The sequence below is a fragment of the Bombina bombina genome, chromosome 3, assembly GCF_027579735.1.
Source record: "Bombina bombina isolate aBomBom1 chromosome 3, aBomBom1.pri, whole genome shotgun sequence".
Classification (NCBI taxonomy): domain Eukaryota; kingdom Metazoa; phylum Chordata; class Amphibia; order Anura; family Bombinatoridae; genus Bombina; species Bombina bombina.
The window spans coordinates 735,202,266-735,220,676 of NC_069501.1; the positions used below are offsets into that span (position 1 = coordinate 735,202,266).

At 36.1% G+C, this 18,411-nt stretch overlaps 1 protein-coding gene across 1 annotated transcript; it reads right to left on the minus strand.

Annotated features, from left to right (window-relative positions):
* Window positions 1-1,561: 1,561 nt before the first annotated feature.
* Window positions 1,562-10,495, minus strand: NFKBIZ (NFKB inhibitor zeta). The gene is made up of 12 exons (XM_053707545.1): window positions 10,123-10,495; window positions 8,335-8,462; window positions 8,203-8,239; window positions 7,873-7,973; window positions 7,062-7,774; window positions 6,835-6,940; window positions 6,357-6,503; window positions 5,520-5,583; window positions 4,878-5,038; window positions 4,533-4,643; window positions 3,246-3,413; window positions 1,562-2,355 (listed from the first exon to the last, which is right to left on the minus strand). The coding sequence occupies exons 1-12, from the start codon at window positions 10,355-10,357 to the stop codon at window positions 2,308-2,310; spliced, it is 2,019 nt and encodes a 672-aa protein (XP_053563520.1). The 5' UTR covers window positions 10,358-10,495; the 3' UTR covers window positions 1,562-2,307.
* Between the last annotated feature and the right edge of the window lie 7,916 nt (window positions 10,496-18,411).

Below are 18,411 nucleotides of genomic sequence, written 5' to 3' on the forward strand. Positions count from 1 at the left end.
TTTTTAAAGAGTCTATGTCAAAAAACAAGCTATCAATGGTATGCACGATTTCCTCATTAGTATCATTTAGTGTGAGAACATGACTCTTCCTCACTTTCTTCCATATTATGTGTTTTATAAATGTCCCAAAATGGTGGTGAATAGGGAAAATGTAATTTGCAATATATATATATATATATATATATATATATAATATTAAAAATATATATTATGTTTTTATATTAAAGTTGTACCAAAAGTACTCATAATTCACAAAATATCACCTATTTTTACATTCAGCCATATTTTACCTAATACCCATTTTCTATTTCCCCATGCAATAAATATATTAGGTAGGTGATGGCCATTAATCACAGGGGTATAAGACCCCACTTTGCAAAAATGGGGCTAATACCTCTATATATTAAGAGGGTCGAGGCTTTAAAAATGCCCCCAATCAGGAGTGGGATACACCTCATATAAAAGACATATAGGTCTGTCATTTTAATGGAGATCTCCTGCAGAGCGGAGCACACTCCCCCTTTTCAAAAAAGGGGTCTCTTGTCCCTGGAAGATAAAAATGATCAAGGAGAAACATGAATAATATGCAATGGCACTGCAACTATAATTAGTTTTTAGAATAAGGTGCATTTGTTTTTATTGCCCTATAACTACCAGAAGCTGTAAAACGTAGTACTATTAGTAGCCAGTTTGGAAGATAGCAAGGCTTTCAGTGTGCCACTGATCTTGTCCAAGATAGAGAGTAGTAATTCACCCGGTGAGGATATCCCCTTGACTTTAATAATTGAATGGGTATGCATACTCAAAGATTTCATAATCAAGAAGGAGTATAGATACAATTAGAACACTGTTTGATAAGATGCACAATGGAGGTGCTGCTAAAGTTACAAACAGCACCAAAAAAGGAGGAGGGGAGATCTACCCAATGTAAGATTTAACTTGTTTTACCTTATCTTTGCATATAGATTAAAGGCAGAGTGGACATTAGAAGCAGAAATATTCATGAACATGCGTCACAAATAGCTGCCATATTTTTACCCCCCTTACACATGCTGCAGGTATAGTTTCACTGGTATTTTAGTCCCTTTGGTAGCTCTTTTACTCTCTCTCTCTCTCTCTTACCCCTCATCCTTCCAGTACTGCAAGCACATGGTGCCCCTGTCCCCAGCAAACATAAAGGTGTTTTACTTCTCTACTTCATTTAGTGTGGCTTTGCCCAATGTCCCTTAGCTTCCTAGTATGGCATGCGTTTGACATAACTACAAGTTACCTTGTAGTTGCGTTACCTCCCTTGCCATTGATATACTGGCCTGGGACATGAAGTTTCCCAGTCTAGACTGCCTAAATGAAAAGAGATTTGCCATGTTAAGTGAGTAAAATGCCTGGTTTGTGTAAGGAGATTGTTTTTGTAGCTTGCTTATATATGTATATAAAATTATAGGTGCTGTGTTCTGGAAATTAACACATTCAATTATATTACCGAAATGCATTTGAAGCCTGTTTTATCAAGGATGTGGTACATTAGATAAACTGGACAGCATTTCATTTAGTCAAAAAAGGATGTCTTTAATAATCAATTTTATTTATAACCAAAAAAGGTAAATATGCAAGTCAGTTTACACTCATTTGTGAATTCCAGATTTTTCAGTAATTTGTCTACAAGACATACTATATGGAATTTACTAATGTAACTACACAAAAGTCATTATATCACTACTTTACCTAAAATAAAACATGTAAAATACCAACAACAAAAAGAAAAGGTTTCAGTTCATTATGCACATATTATAAAATACAAAAAAATAAAATAAAACCAAATAGTTTGAAACTGTAAATCTCTAATTCATACAATTTCTAAATAAAAGTTTAATTTCACTTATTACATATTTATATCATTACAGCAAGTACATTTTATCGACCACCATAGGTAACTTAAATCAGAGTACATTCCAAACTGGAAAATAAGTGAACAAAAGATTTTAAATATATTACTTTAGCAAATTAAAAATTATAATATTACTTAGCAAGTACCAAAAAATAAGTTTTTGTAAGTTGATTTATCGTGAGTGCGTGTGTGTGTGTGAGAAATAGGAAAAATCTTCAAACCCAAATCTTGCTTTTCAACTACATAATGGAAAAAAGCATTTAGTTTGTGGATGGGTTTGTTAAGTCACTATATAATAGTGAACACAATATTACGATTTCATAGAAACCAACATATATTTGTCAGTTGACAAATCTATTTACAGATTTGACTGCTTAACTAGCAGTGAGTGTTGAGAAAAAAAAATTGACTTTAGTGGAGCCCTAGTAAGATCGGTGTTGAACTGTCTTCCCCTTCAGAACACGCCTTATCTGCAAAGAGACAGCAAAAAAAGTAAGCCAAACCATACCAAAGAGGGATACAAAAAAAATAACTGCTTGCAATGCTATTTCAACTTCAGCAAGTTTAGTTTAAAATCTTATAACTTTACATTACAAATATATGTCCTAAATATTTTTGAGGCTGTACAAATACTTGTGTTTAATCCCTCAAAGTCTAAAGTCTTTAAATCTGATTCAAGAGAGGCTATGTAAAAATACTTGTATAAATAATATTCTAAAAAAAAAAAAAATCATAATAGCTTTCGGCTTTGTGTTGCTCGAGTTTTGAGAAAAGAAAACTGTTATGCACTACAGAAGATAAAACTTTGAAGGGACATTAAACTCTAAACATTTCTATCATGCATATCAAAGGACATTATGTATGTTCAAGGAAAAAACATGTTAAGTTAAAGCTATTTCTTTTGAATGAATATATATATATATATATATATATATATATATATATATTTATATTAAAAAAACCGCAAACAATATAGATAGACACAAATCAAATCACAGAAGGGCAATCCACATAACTTAAAATTACTTATTTGCCAAAATGTCGATTTTATATGAGTAGTCAATAAAAAGAAGTAATTTTAAGTCCTGTGAGTGCCCTTCTGTGATTTATATGAAAAAATAAAGGATAGCACCAAGGCAATACAATTTAACAAAGGAACTAAGTGCTTGGTAATATATATATATATATATATATATATATACACACACACATACATACATAGATACATACACACAAATAAATAAATACACACACACTTTAAAATGTCCTTTGTTAAATGTAAAATCTAGAGGAATTAGTCTTTGTACAATGTGCCTTAAAATGGAAAACTAGTTTATTAGCCATTTCTGTTGGTGATTACCTGCTCCCCTAAAGGTCCATCAGGTACCAGATGGACAGGCTGTTCGTTTTCCAAGTTTCTAACACTTGGATCTGCACCCCTCCTCATTAGAAGCCGGACAGCATCCAGATGAGAAATTCTATATTGCAAGCTGGCGGCTACATGGAGAGCCGTATTGCCATTAAAAGCCTGCAAAGTATTAAAAAAAATTACTTTGTTAAAGCAAATTTTCATTAAAGTTTTACACAATGTTTGCAATTATGTAAACCTTGAAACCCAGACTGAACAAAATCCATCCATCCATCCTGCACAACAAAAAGATTTAATCGATAAGGAAGTGAAGTCGAGTATATCCTCAAATACCAGTACTCAGTGTTTATAGAATACAAATAATAATAAAAAACCCTTTGTAAAAGCTTTTAAAAGTTTCATTTTAGAAGTTCATCCAATATTATGTGACCCAGAGTAATTTCAATGTGTTGTGAGCCAAAATAAAAATAAATACAATCTCCAGTTTAAAATGGGGGATACTCTTGCATCGAGTATAACTAAACTAGTTTTAAAGCTGCTAACCAAAAGGTTATACCAGAAGACTTAAAAAAGGGACAATAAATATCTTGTAATTACAAATCATTTTTGTCGTCTTGCTATAGAACTACATATCAGCCAAGTCTAAATGTTTTTAAAGCAAATTAACATGTCTGCTACTACTAATTTTCAATAGCCAAACTCCACCCATGATTTGCTTTATTTGGAGGAGCCAATCCAGGCATGAATTTGTAGACTGGACTAGTCACACTCACAAATATAAATGTTAGTTTACAATGCATTGCTTTTCAGACTGTTATGAATTAAAGCCAGATATGGAAAGATAAGCAGCAGGGTTAGCCTTGAGAAGTCAGCAGGGTGCATTTCAAGTTGTGAGAATCTGACCGCCCCATCCCAATTTACAGAGCTACAGGACATGAAAATGGGGTAAACTAAACAATTGCAAAGTTGTTTCCTTGCGCACCGCTAAACATTTTATATAAAAATCTCAAAGCATTTACTGTCCCTTTACCTGAATTAAAAAAAAAAAAAAAAAACATTGACTCCTAGATATGCTGGAAGAGACTCCTACAGATAACTGAATAGGTAAGCAGGGCAGCTTTTGCTTCTAAGTTAAGCACCCACATCTATATTTTACCAAGGACAGGTATAGCGCAAAGAAAACATGCCCCATGGCTCTACAAAAGTTAAGGTACAGTGGATTTCGATAATAAAAAACACAACCTGTTTGCAGTAGCGTAAAGAGAAATAAAAACACACCTTTATGTTAACAAACGATAAACAATTAGGCAAATCAAGAAAAATACGAAGTAGTTCCAGGTTTGCTTCTTCAGCAGCCAAATGCAATGCTGTGCGCCCACTTTTACGATCCTATAACAAAAAAAACAACAACAAAAAACACCTGTTAGAGAAAATAAAATGGTAGAAAAAGATACATCATAAACAAGAGAACGGTAACTACTAAGAGTATTTTTATTAACTATAACCTGTGCAAAATGGTTATATATTTTTAAACAAAAAGGTGGTCATTGTAAAAAGTGTTTAAACTGAACATTGCAAAAAATTAAGAAAAAAAAAAACACAACCACACAAATATGCACTTACTTTTGCCTCCACAGAGGCTCCCATCTGAAGCAGTGTTCTGACAGTTTCTACCATTGCTTTATTCTTGGGCATCAGTTTTTCTCTCTCGGAAGAGTGAAGGTTTTGTAACTGCTGGACCACAGCATTGTGGGCAATTACTGCACAGTGTAGAGCAGTTAAACCTTTAAATTAAAAAAACAAAAAACTCCATTAGGGACAAATAAAAGTTTATAAAGAATTATATAGATACAGATTTTATAGCATTAAACAAAAAAAACAAAAAACAACAACAACATATCCATTAGTAAACATCCTGCAAGTAAAGCTTAACTTTCACCACTTTATTAAAGGCACAAATAGAAAACACAATTTTTCTTTAGGGCCTGATAATCAAAAACTTGCCAACATGAAGAGAAATCATGCAAAGTTTTGGGGGGCTTTTTTGAGCACTATATTTTAAAGGGTGTTACTCTTCTTCACATCCAGGACTCTGCTTGGCTAGATAAGCAGCTCTAGCTGTTCTTTGAAGGACTTTGCAGAACTGACCAGACTTCTTAGATAATCTCGCCATAGCAGAGAGCTTTATATCAACTGGCCCCTAGTTTAAAGGATCACTTGTTAAGTAATAAATGTTAATGTGCAATAAACTAACACTGAAGTTACCTTCATAATTTGTTGCATTCACATCGACATACTGATTGTTCAGAGCTGCACCTTTTTGAATTGCCTATAAGAAATGTATACAACATACATTATACAGGGTTAACAGCATAAGGGACAAATAATGGCTGAAGAATACGCCAAAACAGGTATGTTCACATGATGTTGAAAATGTACATGGTCTAATTTGTTAGAGCATTTAAAGGGACAGTCTAGTCCAAAATAAACTTGCATGATTCAGATAGTGCATGTAATTGTAAACAACTTTCCAGTTTACTTCTAATCACCAATGTTGCTTTGTTCGCTTGGTATTCTTAGTTGAAAGCTAAATTTAGAAGGTTCATATGCAAATTTCTTAGACCTTGAAGGCTGCATCTTATATGAATGCATTTTGACAGTTTATCACCACTAGAGGGTGTTAGTTCGTGTGTGTCATATAGATAACACTGTGCTCATGCACATGGAATTACCTAGGAGTCAGCACTAATTGGCTAAAGTGCAAGTCTGACAAAAGAACTGAAATATAGGGGCAGTTTGCAGAGGCTTAGATACAAGGTAATCACAGAGGTAAAAAGTGTATTAATATAACTGTTGGTTATGTAAAACTAGGGAATGGATAATAAAGGGACTATCTTTTAAAACAATAAAATGCTGGTGTAGACTGTCCCTTTAACTTTAGACTATCAACCCTGCTATACTGTTAGAGCATGTCATTTTTCGATTATTATGGCTCTTTAAGCATTAAAAATTTGCTTAAAATCATTTACCATTGCTGATGACCAACTACATTTTTTCATATAAATTCATGCACCAAGCTAACACTGGCTTCCCGAATCTCACCTGAACAACCTGGGAGTAACCTTTCACAGCACACACATGAAGAGGTGTCCTTCCCCAGCAATCTGTAGTGTTTACTTGGGCTCCAAGGCTGATTAAGTCTTGCACGATAAGATGCTGGTTGGCAGCCACAGCTACTTGTAAGGCACTCTGTAAAAGTTCAAAGTGAGCAATTTATTCAGACTTTATCTGTAAACAAGGAAACAGCCAACAAATATTTAATGAGTGCTAAGTGGAGGGAAGGTACAAGTCTCACCCTACATAGGAGCAAAGTAACAAACACTTTATCTGAACTTTGATTTATTGCAGTAATTAAATTGCTCGTTATTAGTGAAACCTTACAAATGTCAAAAATGAAAAGTGAACTGAGATACACAGAAGCAAAACAAGATAACAGCAATCAGACAAAGCGAAGGTCTGTGAATTATCGTAATCCGCAATAAAGGACAACTGCATGCCACTTATGCAGGTAACAGCTTACCTGATTATTATGTTCCTTGATATCCAATGCATTCAAGGCTGCCATTTCACGAGCAAGGACGTAACAAAGTGCTCGCCTTCCTTGTGCAACAGAAATGTGAAGCCACCTAAAAGTGTAAGAATACGTTTTCATATTTAGCAATGTATTAAACATAAAAAAAAATAAAAAAAAAAATAAATTAATAAAAATATACCACAATCTATATTTTCACAAACAAAAATACTTACGTATCACCATCTGCATCTTTGAAAAGCAACTGTTTAGGAGAAAGGTGTCCAAGTTTATTTTGTTCCTGCTCAATTTGCCACTGAAATAAAGTTTTAACAGTCTGTGGAATGCTTGAATTGTTTCCAACAGAAACACACAGCTGTGCTGACACATTTGCCGAAGTCTGGATCATGTTAGGGTCCCCAAAAACACTGTTGCTTTCTCTTATGTTTGGACTAAAAGTCTGAGCTGGTGAACTTAAATCTGTGGCACACGTTTCAGTAGATGCGCCTGTGCTTTCAAGAAGTGATACATAACTAGAAACAGCACAGCTATGTAAATCTTGATTAGAAAACATAGCTGGTTGATACTCTGTAAGCTGTTCACTGAATATGCAGTCTCCGTTAGAATGTGGAGAAATACCTGGACTTTGTGAAGGAAATGGATAATGATCACTTTTTGGAGGCGAAGGGAAATGATGGCTTGTCTGGATAGCTTGATGAGATGTAAAAGTACCGACTATAGGGACATTTTGATAATGCTGCTCTTGAGAATGGTCATTTTGAGGCAAATTGGTCATCCAGTTAACTTGTACAGTGTTCAGAGAAACTGGCTTGGATTCATTCTTAATATTAATTAAGGTCTGCAAAGTATCTACATTAGACTCCATCTTCATCTCATTTATTGACATTTCTTCCATGTTATCAACTGATTTTGGTGTACTTGGAGGGGTCTGAAATAGAGAGAAAAAAAATACACATTTAAAAAAGGGAGGAATTGGAGATTATAAAGAAGAAAATCAGTAAAGGTTTTTAGAGAGCAGATTATTACCAGAAATAAAGAATTCTGAGGAGACCACGTTTTTCTCTCAACTGTTCCTTCCAAAATACAATCAGTAATTTGTTTTTTGCATTTTAATATGTTCTTTAATTCTGCAGAGTAAAAAAAAAACAAGGCAACAAAATGTTAACACTATGGGTATTTAATGTAAATGATACAGTAAAAGTTTTAAGAACTATGTTAAAAAAATATTTTTTGTTTTATAAAAAGACTTATAATCTTGTAGATGACTTATCACAAACTAAATTTTTGGATTTAGTATAATTAATGAGAAAAGCACATCTCTGTAGAATAAATTTTAACAGAAAGACAAACACATACCTGTATACTGCTCACATTTCATTCCAGTTTTCAATTTCTAACAAAGACAGGAAAAAAAATACACAAAGTGAATGGACTTGCAAACCTATATGTACATACACATAACAAAACACTCAAATATATATATCTTACCTCAAACGCATCTGCTCTGTTAGCAGTTTTACTTCTACGCTGCATAAGTAGCTCCCTTACTGAATTCTTCACACGTACTCCTTGAAATTTTCCTTTATTCTGCCGTTTTATTCCCATGTAGTCCCTGGCTAAAGGGGGAGAAAGAAATGCATTATAAATATGGACACAACATCTCTCAAAATGTTACAGTAACAATTTTTTTATTATTATTATTGTACACATATAAAAACAACTGTTTGCCTCTTAAAAATAAGTGTGGTTGGTTCCTCCTAATTATTATTGCTTGCTCCTAAATGCTTAATACATTTGTTAAAAGCTGCATCTTTATACAATATAATTTTAGAACCACAGAAAAAAAACTAAACACTTTTGGAATGGTTAACAAAAGAGGGGTAACACTGTATTTGGTTACAAGTTTCCATAAGCACCAAACTGAATGCAGCACAAACTGTTGACAAGTGACAGGTTTCATGGAACAATGCCAAATCTAAACCAGTTTAACTACATAACTTGGACACACCTAACCTCTTGTGCACCTGCACTGACGTCAATTGGGCACAAACTTTTTTTTTATTATTTGTTTGTACAACAGTAATATGTTAAAGGTTAAAGACTGGATTAATACAATAAAAAGTACTTAAAGATTAAACTGAACAGTCTTTATTAAAGTATTAAATAAATCCAATTAAATTAAAGGGACACTAAACCCAAAAATTCTCTTTTGTGATTCAGATAGAGCATGTTAAGCAACTTTCTAATTTACTCCTATTATCAATTTTTCTTTGTTCTCTTGCTATCTTTACTTGGAAAAAAGGCATCTAGAATATTTTTTTGGTTGAGTGACCTGGACAGCACTTGTTTATTGGTGGGTAAATTTAGCCACCAATCAGCAAGAACAACCAAGGTTGTTCACAAAAATGGGCCGGCATCTAAACTTGCATTTCAAATAAAGATACCAAGAGAATAAAGAAAATGTGATAATAGGAGTAAATTAGAAAGTTGCTTAAAATTGCATGCTTTATCTGAATCACGAAATAAAAGATTTGGGTTTAGTGTCCCTTTAAAGAAATCACACTGTAAAGCTAAAGTGATACAAATACAGGTGAGGAGTATTCATATATTATTGATGTATTATTTCTAATTAAGATTGGTACAGATATTGATGTACTAATAGGTTTATTTGCAAAAAAAAAGCCTTTGTTTCATCTAAGGTGCTTACAAAATATGCAATATATATAAGTATAGTAGAGGACAGTTGACTAGATTTAAAATATGGAACAAATTCTTGCAAGGCACTAGAGCTTATATGCAGCAACATATTAAACAATATTTTGCCTCATTTATTTGCATTAGATACACCAGATGAGTGTTGGGAAGCCCAATACTAAGAGTACATGTTTTTGTGACAACTGCTTAATTACAATAGAATAAAAATATATCAGGGATAAAACGTTAATGAGAAACCAAATAATTTACACAACAGCTGTGGATTAAATACTAGTGTATTAGGAGGGGATACCCTTCACACACATGGAACCCATGTACATCGTAGTATAGCGCTTCACATATGATTTAAAACGCCCCATAGGAAATACTATAAAGTGGTGACAAGCTCTCTAATAAACGTAACCCCTTGCTAGGTTTTAAATGCGAAAACGATCAATTGGTTTACCCAAAGCTCCAATTAGAGATATGCGTTCAAAACATGACGTCTTACTAGCTACTACATTCGACACACGCAAACACTGAGCAACCGCATTAGGCAACAGGTCTAGCGGCAGCTTTTACCTTTATTGCTTCTGGGCGACGACTGGCTCAGGTTCAACGTTTGCTCGTTGTCTGAAGTTGGGGAGCAGGGTCCGGAGGAGGAGGTGGTGGTGGAATATGTCGGGGACGAGCCAGACTCAGACCCCTCAGAACCTGAATAATCCCCGTAAAAATATCCCAGATACATGGGGCTGCCCATCATGAGTTCCTGGTCCAACATCTCTAGTTTTTCCTCAATGTGCTGCTCCACAAGCATCTTGCCTACAGGCAACAACTAACAACAACAACCGCGTATCAGACTCTACTTTACTATACACTGCGGAAGGTGACGTCTGTCAGGTTCTCACCCGAAACTAAACAAAATCCCACACAAATCTGGCACAAAATTAATTCCGGGAAAGTACGCTGTGACTAGATATATATAGCGTCAATTGAGCCCCGCCCACAATTACAGTCGCCAACCAATTGGGGCAAATAAAGCAAAAAAAAATGCTTCGTCTATTGACAGATAGGCGGAAAAGGGCGGGGTTATAGAGTAGGGCGGTATTTACCGTAACAGTGAAATAAATATTTCGTAATAATAACCAGCCCACATCCTGCGGCTTACAAGGAGGGTGTGAGAGCTCCTACTGACACGCACATCAACGCAGTCAACAGGAAATACATTAAAAAAAAAACAGGTTTAAAAGTAGAGCTTTAGGTTGTAATATAACCTTATACGTATTAGTAATTAAGTATAACAGAAGTCATAAATTCCTAAAAAGAAAAAAAGAAGTAATATTGGAAGTTAAAATATATATGAATACATGACAAGGTTGAAAGATTTAGCCTACAGGATTTACATCATAAAGTTGACAGGTAGTAGTTCTAATATGTTAGTAGCCCTTCCTTCTCCCTAGTGTTTTCCTTCTCCCTAGTGTTTCTCAGTTTTTGCAATAGGAGAAAAATGTACAGTACTAGTGAAAAAATAAAACACGTACCACTGCTAGGTAGGGTTGCCAGCTGCCCTTCAAAAAAACACTGGCACACACACCAAAAAAAATTTGATATATTTATATTTGTGTGGGTAGGTAGGTATATATAGATAGATAGATATAAATAAATATATGCTGTGGAATCTGTTGGTGATCTGCAAATAATTGATTTTATATAAGCACAAAATATAGAAAAAATAACCCATTGTGTAGTTCATGAACAAATCTAGACAGGCCCAGAGGCTTGTTTTCCCATAGAAAACCTATGAATTACACTGTTTCCAATGCAGCAAAGGATTCTGGGTAAGATATGCAAATTAAGTACACAATGACACACCTTTTTGGAAACAGTGTAATTCAGAGGTTTTCTGTGGGAAAACAAGCCTCTGGGCCTGTCTAGATTTGTTAATGAACTACACAATGAGTTATTTTTTCTATATTTTGTGCGTAGTGGAGGATTTTAAACTTAACTTTTATCTCCCCCTAATTTAAAATGTTGTTGTATTCTGCCCGGAATCAACTTCACCCAGCAATGATTCTAACCTTCTCCCAGCTGATGAGTGGCAAAAACCACAAAACAGTCTGTTCTGGGATGGTTATGAATCACTGCACTAACCCTAGCTAAGTTTATAAGCTGTGTGAACAGCGATACTTTGGCGTAAAGGGAACCTGCTGAAAAGCAGACTGAAGTAAAAAGGTGAGTCATTGTGTACTTAATTTGCATATCTTACCCAGAATCCTTTGCTGCATTGGAAACCGTGTAATTCAGAGTTTTTCTGTGGGAAAACAAGCCTCTGGGCCTGTCTAGCTTTGTTAATGAACTACACAATGAGTTATTTTTTCTATATTTTGTGCGTAGTGGAGGATTTTAAACTCTCCTTTTATCTCCCCCTAATTTAAAAATGTTGTGTGTATATATATATAAAAAAAGAATTTTATTTTATTTTTAAATCAATGTATACTAGACTGTGAACTGGGGCCCACCTATGTTCAATGTAGAGATGAGACTCCAGGTGCAAGGTGGTTTAATTAAATTAATAAATTCTGTAAGAAAACAGTAAACTACACATAAAGTCAAAAATTAAATATGGAGAAGGAGCTATGACCTTCTCATAACTAAACACATTGCCACAGTAGTCAAAAGATAATGCAATATTGTTTATTGCTATTGCATAAAAAAATTAATGTGCAACAATTGAGACAAAAGGGATACAATTCATCTATCCTAATTCAAGCATATGCAATTCATTCATTACCCATCTCACACAAACAAACATTAATGGCTCAGTGTGTCCACTGTTTGAAGCAAGAGAGTTATTGCAAATACAGGGAGTGCAGAATTATTAGGCAAGTTGTATTTTTGAGGATTAATTTTATTATTGAACAACAACCATGTTCTCAATGAACCCAAAAAACTCATTAATATCAAAGCTGAATATTTTTGGAAGTAGTTTTTAGTTTGTTTTTAGTTTTAGCTATTTTAGGGGGATATCTGTGTGTGCAGGTGACTATTACTGTGCATAATTATTAGGCAACTTAACAAAAAACAAATATATACCCATTTCAATTATTTATTTTTACCAGTGAAACCAATATAACATCTCAACATTCACAAATATACATTTCTGACATTCAAAAACAAAACAAAAACAAATCAGTGACCAATATAGCCACCTTTCTTTGCAAGGACACTCAAAAGCCTGCCATCCATGGATTCTGTCAGTGTTTTGATCTGTTCACCATCAACATTGCATGCAGCAGCAACCACAGCCTCCCAGACACTGTTCAGAGAGGTGTACTGTTTTCCCTCCTTGTAAATCTCACATTTGATGATGGACCACAGGTTCTCAATGGGATTCAGATCAGGTGAACAAGGAGGCCATGTCATTAGATTTTCTTCTTTTATACCCTTTCTTGCCAGCCACGCTGTGGAGTACTTGGACGCGTGTGATGGAGCATTGTCCTGCATGAAAATCATGTTTTTCTTGAAGGATGCAGACTTCTTCCTGTACCACTGCTTGAAGAAGGTGTCTTCCAGAAACTGGCAGTAGGACTGGGAGTTGAGCTTGACTCCATCCTCAACCCGAAAAGGCCCCACAAGCTCATCTCTGATGATACCAGCCCAAACCAGTACTCCACCTCCACCTTGCTGGCGTCTGAGTCGGACTGGAGCTCTCTGCCCTTTACCAATCCAGCCACGGGCCCATCCATCTGGCCCATCAAGACTCACTCTCATTTCATCAGTCCATAAAACCTTAGAAAAATCAGTCTTGAGATATTTTTTGGCCCAGTCTTGAGATATTTTTTGGCCCAGTCTTGACGTTTCAGCTTGTGTGTCTTGTTCAGTGGTGGTCGTCTTTCAGCCTTTCTTACCTTGGCCATGTCTCTGAGTATTGCACACCTTGTGCTTTTGGGCACTCCAGTGATGTTGCAGCTCTAAAATATGGCCAAACTGGTGGCAAGTGGCATCTTGGCAGCTGCACGCTTGACTTTTCTCAGTTCATGGGCAGTTATTTTGCGCCTTGGTTTTTCCACACGCTTCTTGCGACCCTGTTGACTATTTTGAATGAAACGCTTGATTGTTCGATGATCACGCTTCAGAAGCTTAAGAGTGCTGCATTCCTCTGCAAGATATCTCACTATTTTTGACTTTTCTGAGCCTGTCAAGTCCTTCTTTTGACCCATTTTGCCAAAGGAAAGGAAGTTGCCTAATAATTATGCACACCTGATATAGGGTGTTGATGTCATTAGACCACACCCCTTCTCATTACAGAGATGCACATCACCTAATATGCTTAATTGGTAGTAGGCTTTCGAGCCTATACAGCTTGGAGTAAGACAACATGCATAAAGAGGATGATGTGGTCAAAATACTCATTTGCCTAATAATTCTGCACTCCCTGTATACAATTGCGTTAAAGCTTAAGCAGTGTTCCTCCTGTTGTGTGTATCTGACTGGAATCAATAAGAGGGAAGTCCAGCGTGGTACAGAGCGTGTTTGCTGGTGTTCATTTAACACTGTCGGGGCAGGCATATATGTTAAAATCCCTGTATCAAGTCCCCACCACTCAGTCTGTTTATGAGCGAGCTGAACAAGTGCCAAAGGGTCCGAGTATGTCACTCAGCATGGATAGCAGCGTCTTACTCCATGTCGGGTATAGTGCTTAGTCGCTATGTGTTATTTGTATTACCTGATTCTTGAGTGCTTGTAATTCTTCACCCCCGTGTTAATGTTAAAACAGGATAACCACCGCTCACCACATTTCCAAAGATGTCCCCAGAGAGTTACCAAGGATTTACAATTACCTCTGACTGGATCCTTGGTAACTCTCTGGGGACATCTTTGGAAATGTGGCGAGTGGTGGTTATCCTGTTTTAACATTAACACGGGGGTGAAGAATTACAAGCACACAAGAATCAGGTAATACAAATAACACATAGCGACTAAGCACTATACCCGACATGGAGTAAGACGCTGCTATCCCTGCTGAGTGACATACTCGGCCCCTTTGGCACTTGTTCAGCTCTCTCATAAACAGGGTGAGTGGTGGGGACTTGATACAGGGACTTTAACATATATGCCTGCCCCGACAGTGTTAAATGAACACCAGCAAACACTCTCTGTACCACGCTGGACTTCCCTCTTATTGATTCCAGTCAGATACGCACAACAGGAGGAACACTGCTTAAGCTTTAACACAATTGTATATTTGCAATAACTCTCTTGCTTCAAACAGTGGACGCACTGAGCCATTTATTAATAGAGCTCTAATGTTTGTGTGTGGGGTAATGAATGAATTGCATATGCTTGAATTAGGATAGATGAATTGTATCCTTTTTGTCTCAATTGTTGCACATTAATTTTTTTATGCAATAGCAATAAACTATGTTGCATTATCCTTTGACTACTGTGGCAATGTGTTTAGTTATGAGAAGCTCATAGCTCCTTCTCCATATTTAATTTTTGACTTTATGTGTAGTGCTGGATAAGGTTTACTGTTTTCTTATAGTATATATATATATATATATATATATATATATATATATATATATATATATATATATATATATATATATATATATAATTATTATTATATTACATACCTCCCAACATTTGAAAGTGCCAAAGAGGGACACTTTTCTCCTCGCTAACAGACCCCCCCCACACACACACAGTTTTCTCCTGGCTAACAGACCCCCACACACACACACATTTTTCTCCTGGCTAACAGACCCCCACACACACACACAGTTTTCTCCTGGCTAACAGACCCCCCCCCACACACACACACACACACCCCTTACACACACACACACACTTTTTTTTCACATCATTCACCATCTTACATAATGTTGCATTGTTTCAGAAAGAGTGTTCTCGGAGATTCTACCCCCTGCACCTGTTCAGATATGACAGGAGCTCTGCTTAGGCTCCCTATAAAAAAAACTTTAGTAGACCCATGCATGCCACTGTCATCAATAATTAGTTATCCCATGCAGAAAAAGGAGGTTGTGATTAAAAAGAACAAAATGAAATATGATGGGGGTTTTTTCTTAACTATCCTCCTGTCTGACATATATAGATAACACTAAAGGGTTACAAAGGAACAGTAAGGTAAAAATCAAAATGTATTTGATTTAGATAGAGCATGCCATTTTAAACAACTGTTTCATTTACTTATTTTACCTAATTTGCCTTGTTCTGTTTATTTCATTTGTTGAAAAACATATATGCCTCTTGTCATTGTCTCAAATGATGCACTAGCTAGCTCTCAGTAGTGCATTGCTGTTCCTTCGTAATAAGGATACCAAGAAAATTTGATTAGCAAATCAATTTGGAAAGTTGTTTAAAATTGTATGCTGTCTAAATAATTTTAAACAATCTTTTGAGTTTGATGTCCTTTTAAAATACTGATTCAAGTACACCAAACATGCAGCAAAGACTTAAAGGGACACTGAACCCAATTTTTTTCTTTTGGGATTCAGATAGAGCATGCAATTTTAAGCAACTTTCTAATTTACTCCTATTATCAAATTTTCTTCATTCTCTTGCTATCGTTATTTGAAAAAGAAGGAATCTAAACTTTTTTCTTGATTCAGAACACTGGACAGCACTTTTATATTGGTGGATGAATTTATCCACCAATCAGAAAGGATAACCCAGGTTGTACACCAAAAATGGGCTGGCATCTAAACTTACATTCTTGCATTTCAAATAAAGATACCAAGATAATAAAGAAAATTTGATAATAGGAGTAAATTAGAAAGTTGCTTAAAATGTCATGTTCTATCTGAAATCCGAAAGAAAAAAATTGGGTTCAGTGTCCCTTTAAGTGATTTAACCCATGAATGTCTACATCATGTAGTATTTTTAACCCTTACCAGTATAGGAAAGTGGTAAGGAAAGCAAGAGAAGAGTAGCTGTGAGGCTGGCATATACTGTATTTTAAGAGGAAATATAAAAGCTGCTATAAACTTGTCCCCACTCCCTAGCAAGCACGTCGGGTTTAGGGGAACCTAGTACGTATAAAAACCCATATTTAATACAGCACACACATTTTATATACATACACAAGTTTAGGCTTTGGTTTCAGACAATGGAAAAAATGTGCATACAATTGTGTACCTGCAAATGATTAGGAATGTGAAGAATGTAAGCTCAGTGTCACTGACCTATAAGACTGAGATATAAGAGAAATCCAGGGAGAAGAAACATGCTAAGGACCATTTATTTATCATCTTAGTCTCACTGACCCCCTGTGATGGAGGAAGACCTCAGTGGGTCAGAGGTCAGCCAATAAGAAGAAGTAGCAGGGGAGGTAAAGCTAGAAATCGGCAGCATGAAGAAGCTGAAATAGTCTGGCAGCTCCTGCAGTCACAGCTGAGAGTTTACAAGTTTACAACTAATTGATTATGTTTTTGTGCCTCACTGAAACCAACTATTAAGCCTGCTTATCGGAACACAGCCTGGCCAGGAGCAGCTGGGTTCATTCTGCAACATGTGGGACTGGTGGAACAGCAGTGACAGAGTCTACAGAAGGGAAACTCCCTTGTTGTGTAGCCTGGTCTGCTCTGAGCCCGAGTCTGTGTGCTGGGAGGGATGGGCTTCAACTAAAATTACACCATCAACAATGCAAAGGATAGTTCTTTATAAGAACTATCTAAGCATTGTACCTGGTGTAATTTAGCAAAGCGTTGGCAGAGCTAAAAAGTAAATCACTCACCCTGCACAAAAATCAGCAAACACTGCCCTGGCTGCAGCAGTCACCCCCTAGATTGATCTGATGCCACATGAGTCACACAGTCACAGTCTCAATAATATGCCCACAGTGACATTATCTAACTTGGACACCTCCTGTTTGTCGCTGCCCGCACTCACACAGAGAGTGAGACTAGTAACCACGTGCAGTCATGCACTGTGCCAGTATTGGGTGCAATTTTTGTCATAGGGTGATCACATGGTAAGGAGGGCTCAATAGGATTTAAAAAAATAAAATAACTAAAAATTAAACTTTGCAGCAGCTCGGGGGCTTAGGGGAAATGCGGGACGGACAGCACTCTTCCCAGGACAGCGCGACAGACCCTTAAAGTAGGGAGTGTCCCGCGAAAACCGGGACAGTTGGGGGGTATGATATTATTGTGGGGTTATATGCTATTTAGGCGCATTGTTTTGTTCACTTCGTTTGGTTTGAGGAAGGGGACAGCTGGCTCCCCGAAACATCACTTGTCACAATAAATCATTGTTGGATTAAAGTCCAGTGAGTGCGATTCTTCAACTTGTATATTGATCTACTTTGTTCCTGACACATTACATTTTTGGTGAGAGTGTAAATCCCCTATGAACTCTTTGTATATATACAGGATTACTTTATTGAATTTATACCAAGCAAGCAAACAAAGTATATCAGATTGTTTTTGTGGGTAGTAATTTGCGATAGGTGTTCTGTGCAGTGGCATGTAACACAAACATACCTAGGGTTACTACTTTTTAATGATATTATATATTGATCTGGCATAAATAGTAGGAGCTTATATAGACTAAAAACAATACGAGACAGTGCTTGGTTACATAAAAACTAAAGACTAATCTCTTAAATAAAAATAGCGTAACTCTGTGTAGCCATGAATTCAGTTTTCTAACAATTACCGCTTTCAACTCCTATGTAATGAATGTTGAGGCCCTGTGTGCCAAAAACAAAATTTATGCTTACCTGATAAATTTATTTCATTTGTGGTGTATCCAATCCACGGATTCATCCATTACTTGTGGGATATTCTCCTTCCCAACAGGAAGCTGCAAGAGGATCACCCACAGCAGAGCTGTCTATATAGCTCC

What these genes read in the sequence shown, in the direction of transcription:
- NFKBIZ (XM_053707545.1), bottom strand. Translation starts at nt 10,357, where the DNA reads ATGCTTGTGGAGCAGCACATTGAGGAAAAACTAGAGATGTTGGACCAG. An exon ending in GAAATGTGAGCAGTATACAG is followed by an intron (nt 7,974 to 8,202) that starts GTATGTGTTTGT and finishes TTTACTCTGCAG; the next exon opens with AATTAAAGAACATATTAAAA. An exon ending in CTCAGAATTCTTTATTTCTG is followed by an intron (nt 7,775 to 7,872) that starts GTAATAATCTGC and finishes TCTCTATTTCAG; the next exon opens with ACCCCTCCAAGTACACCAAA.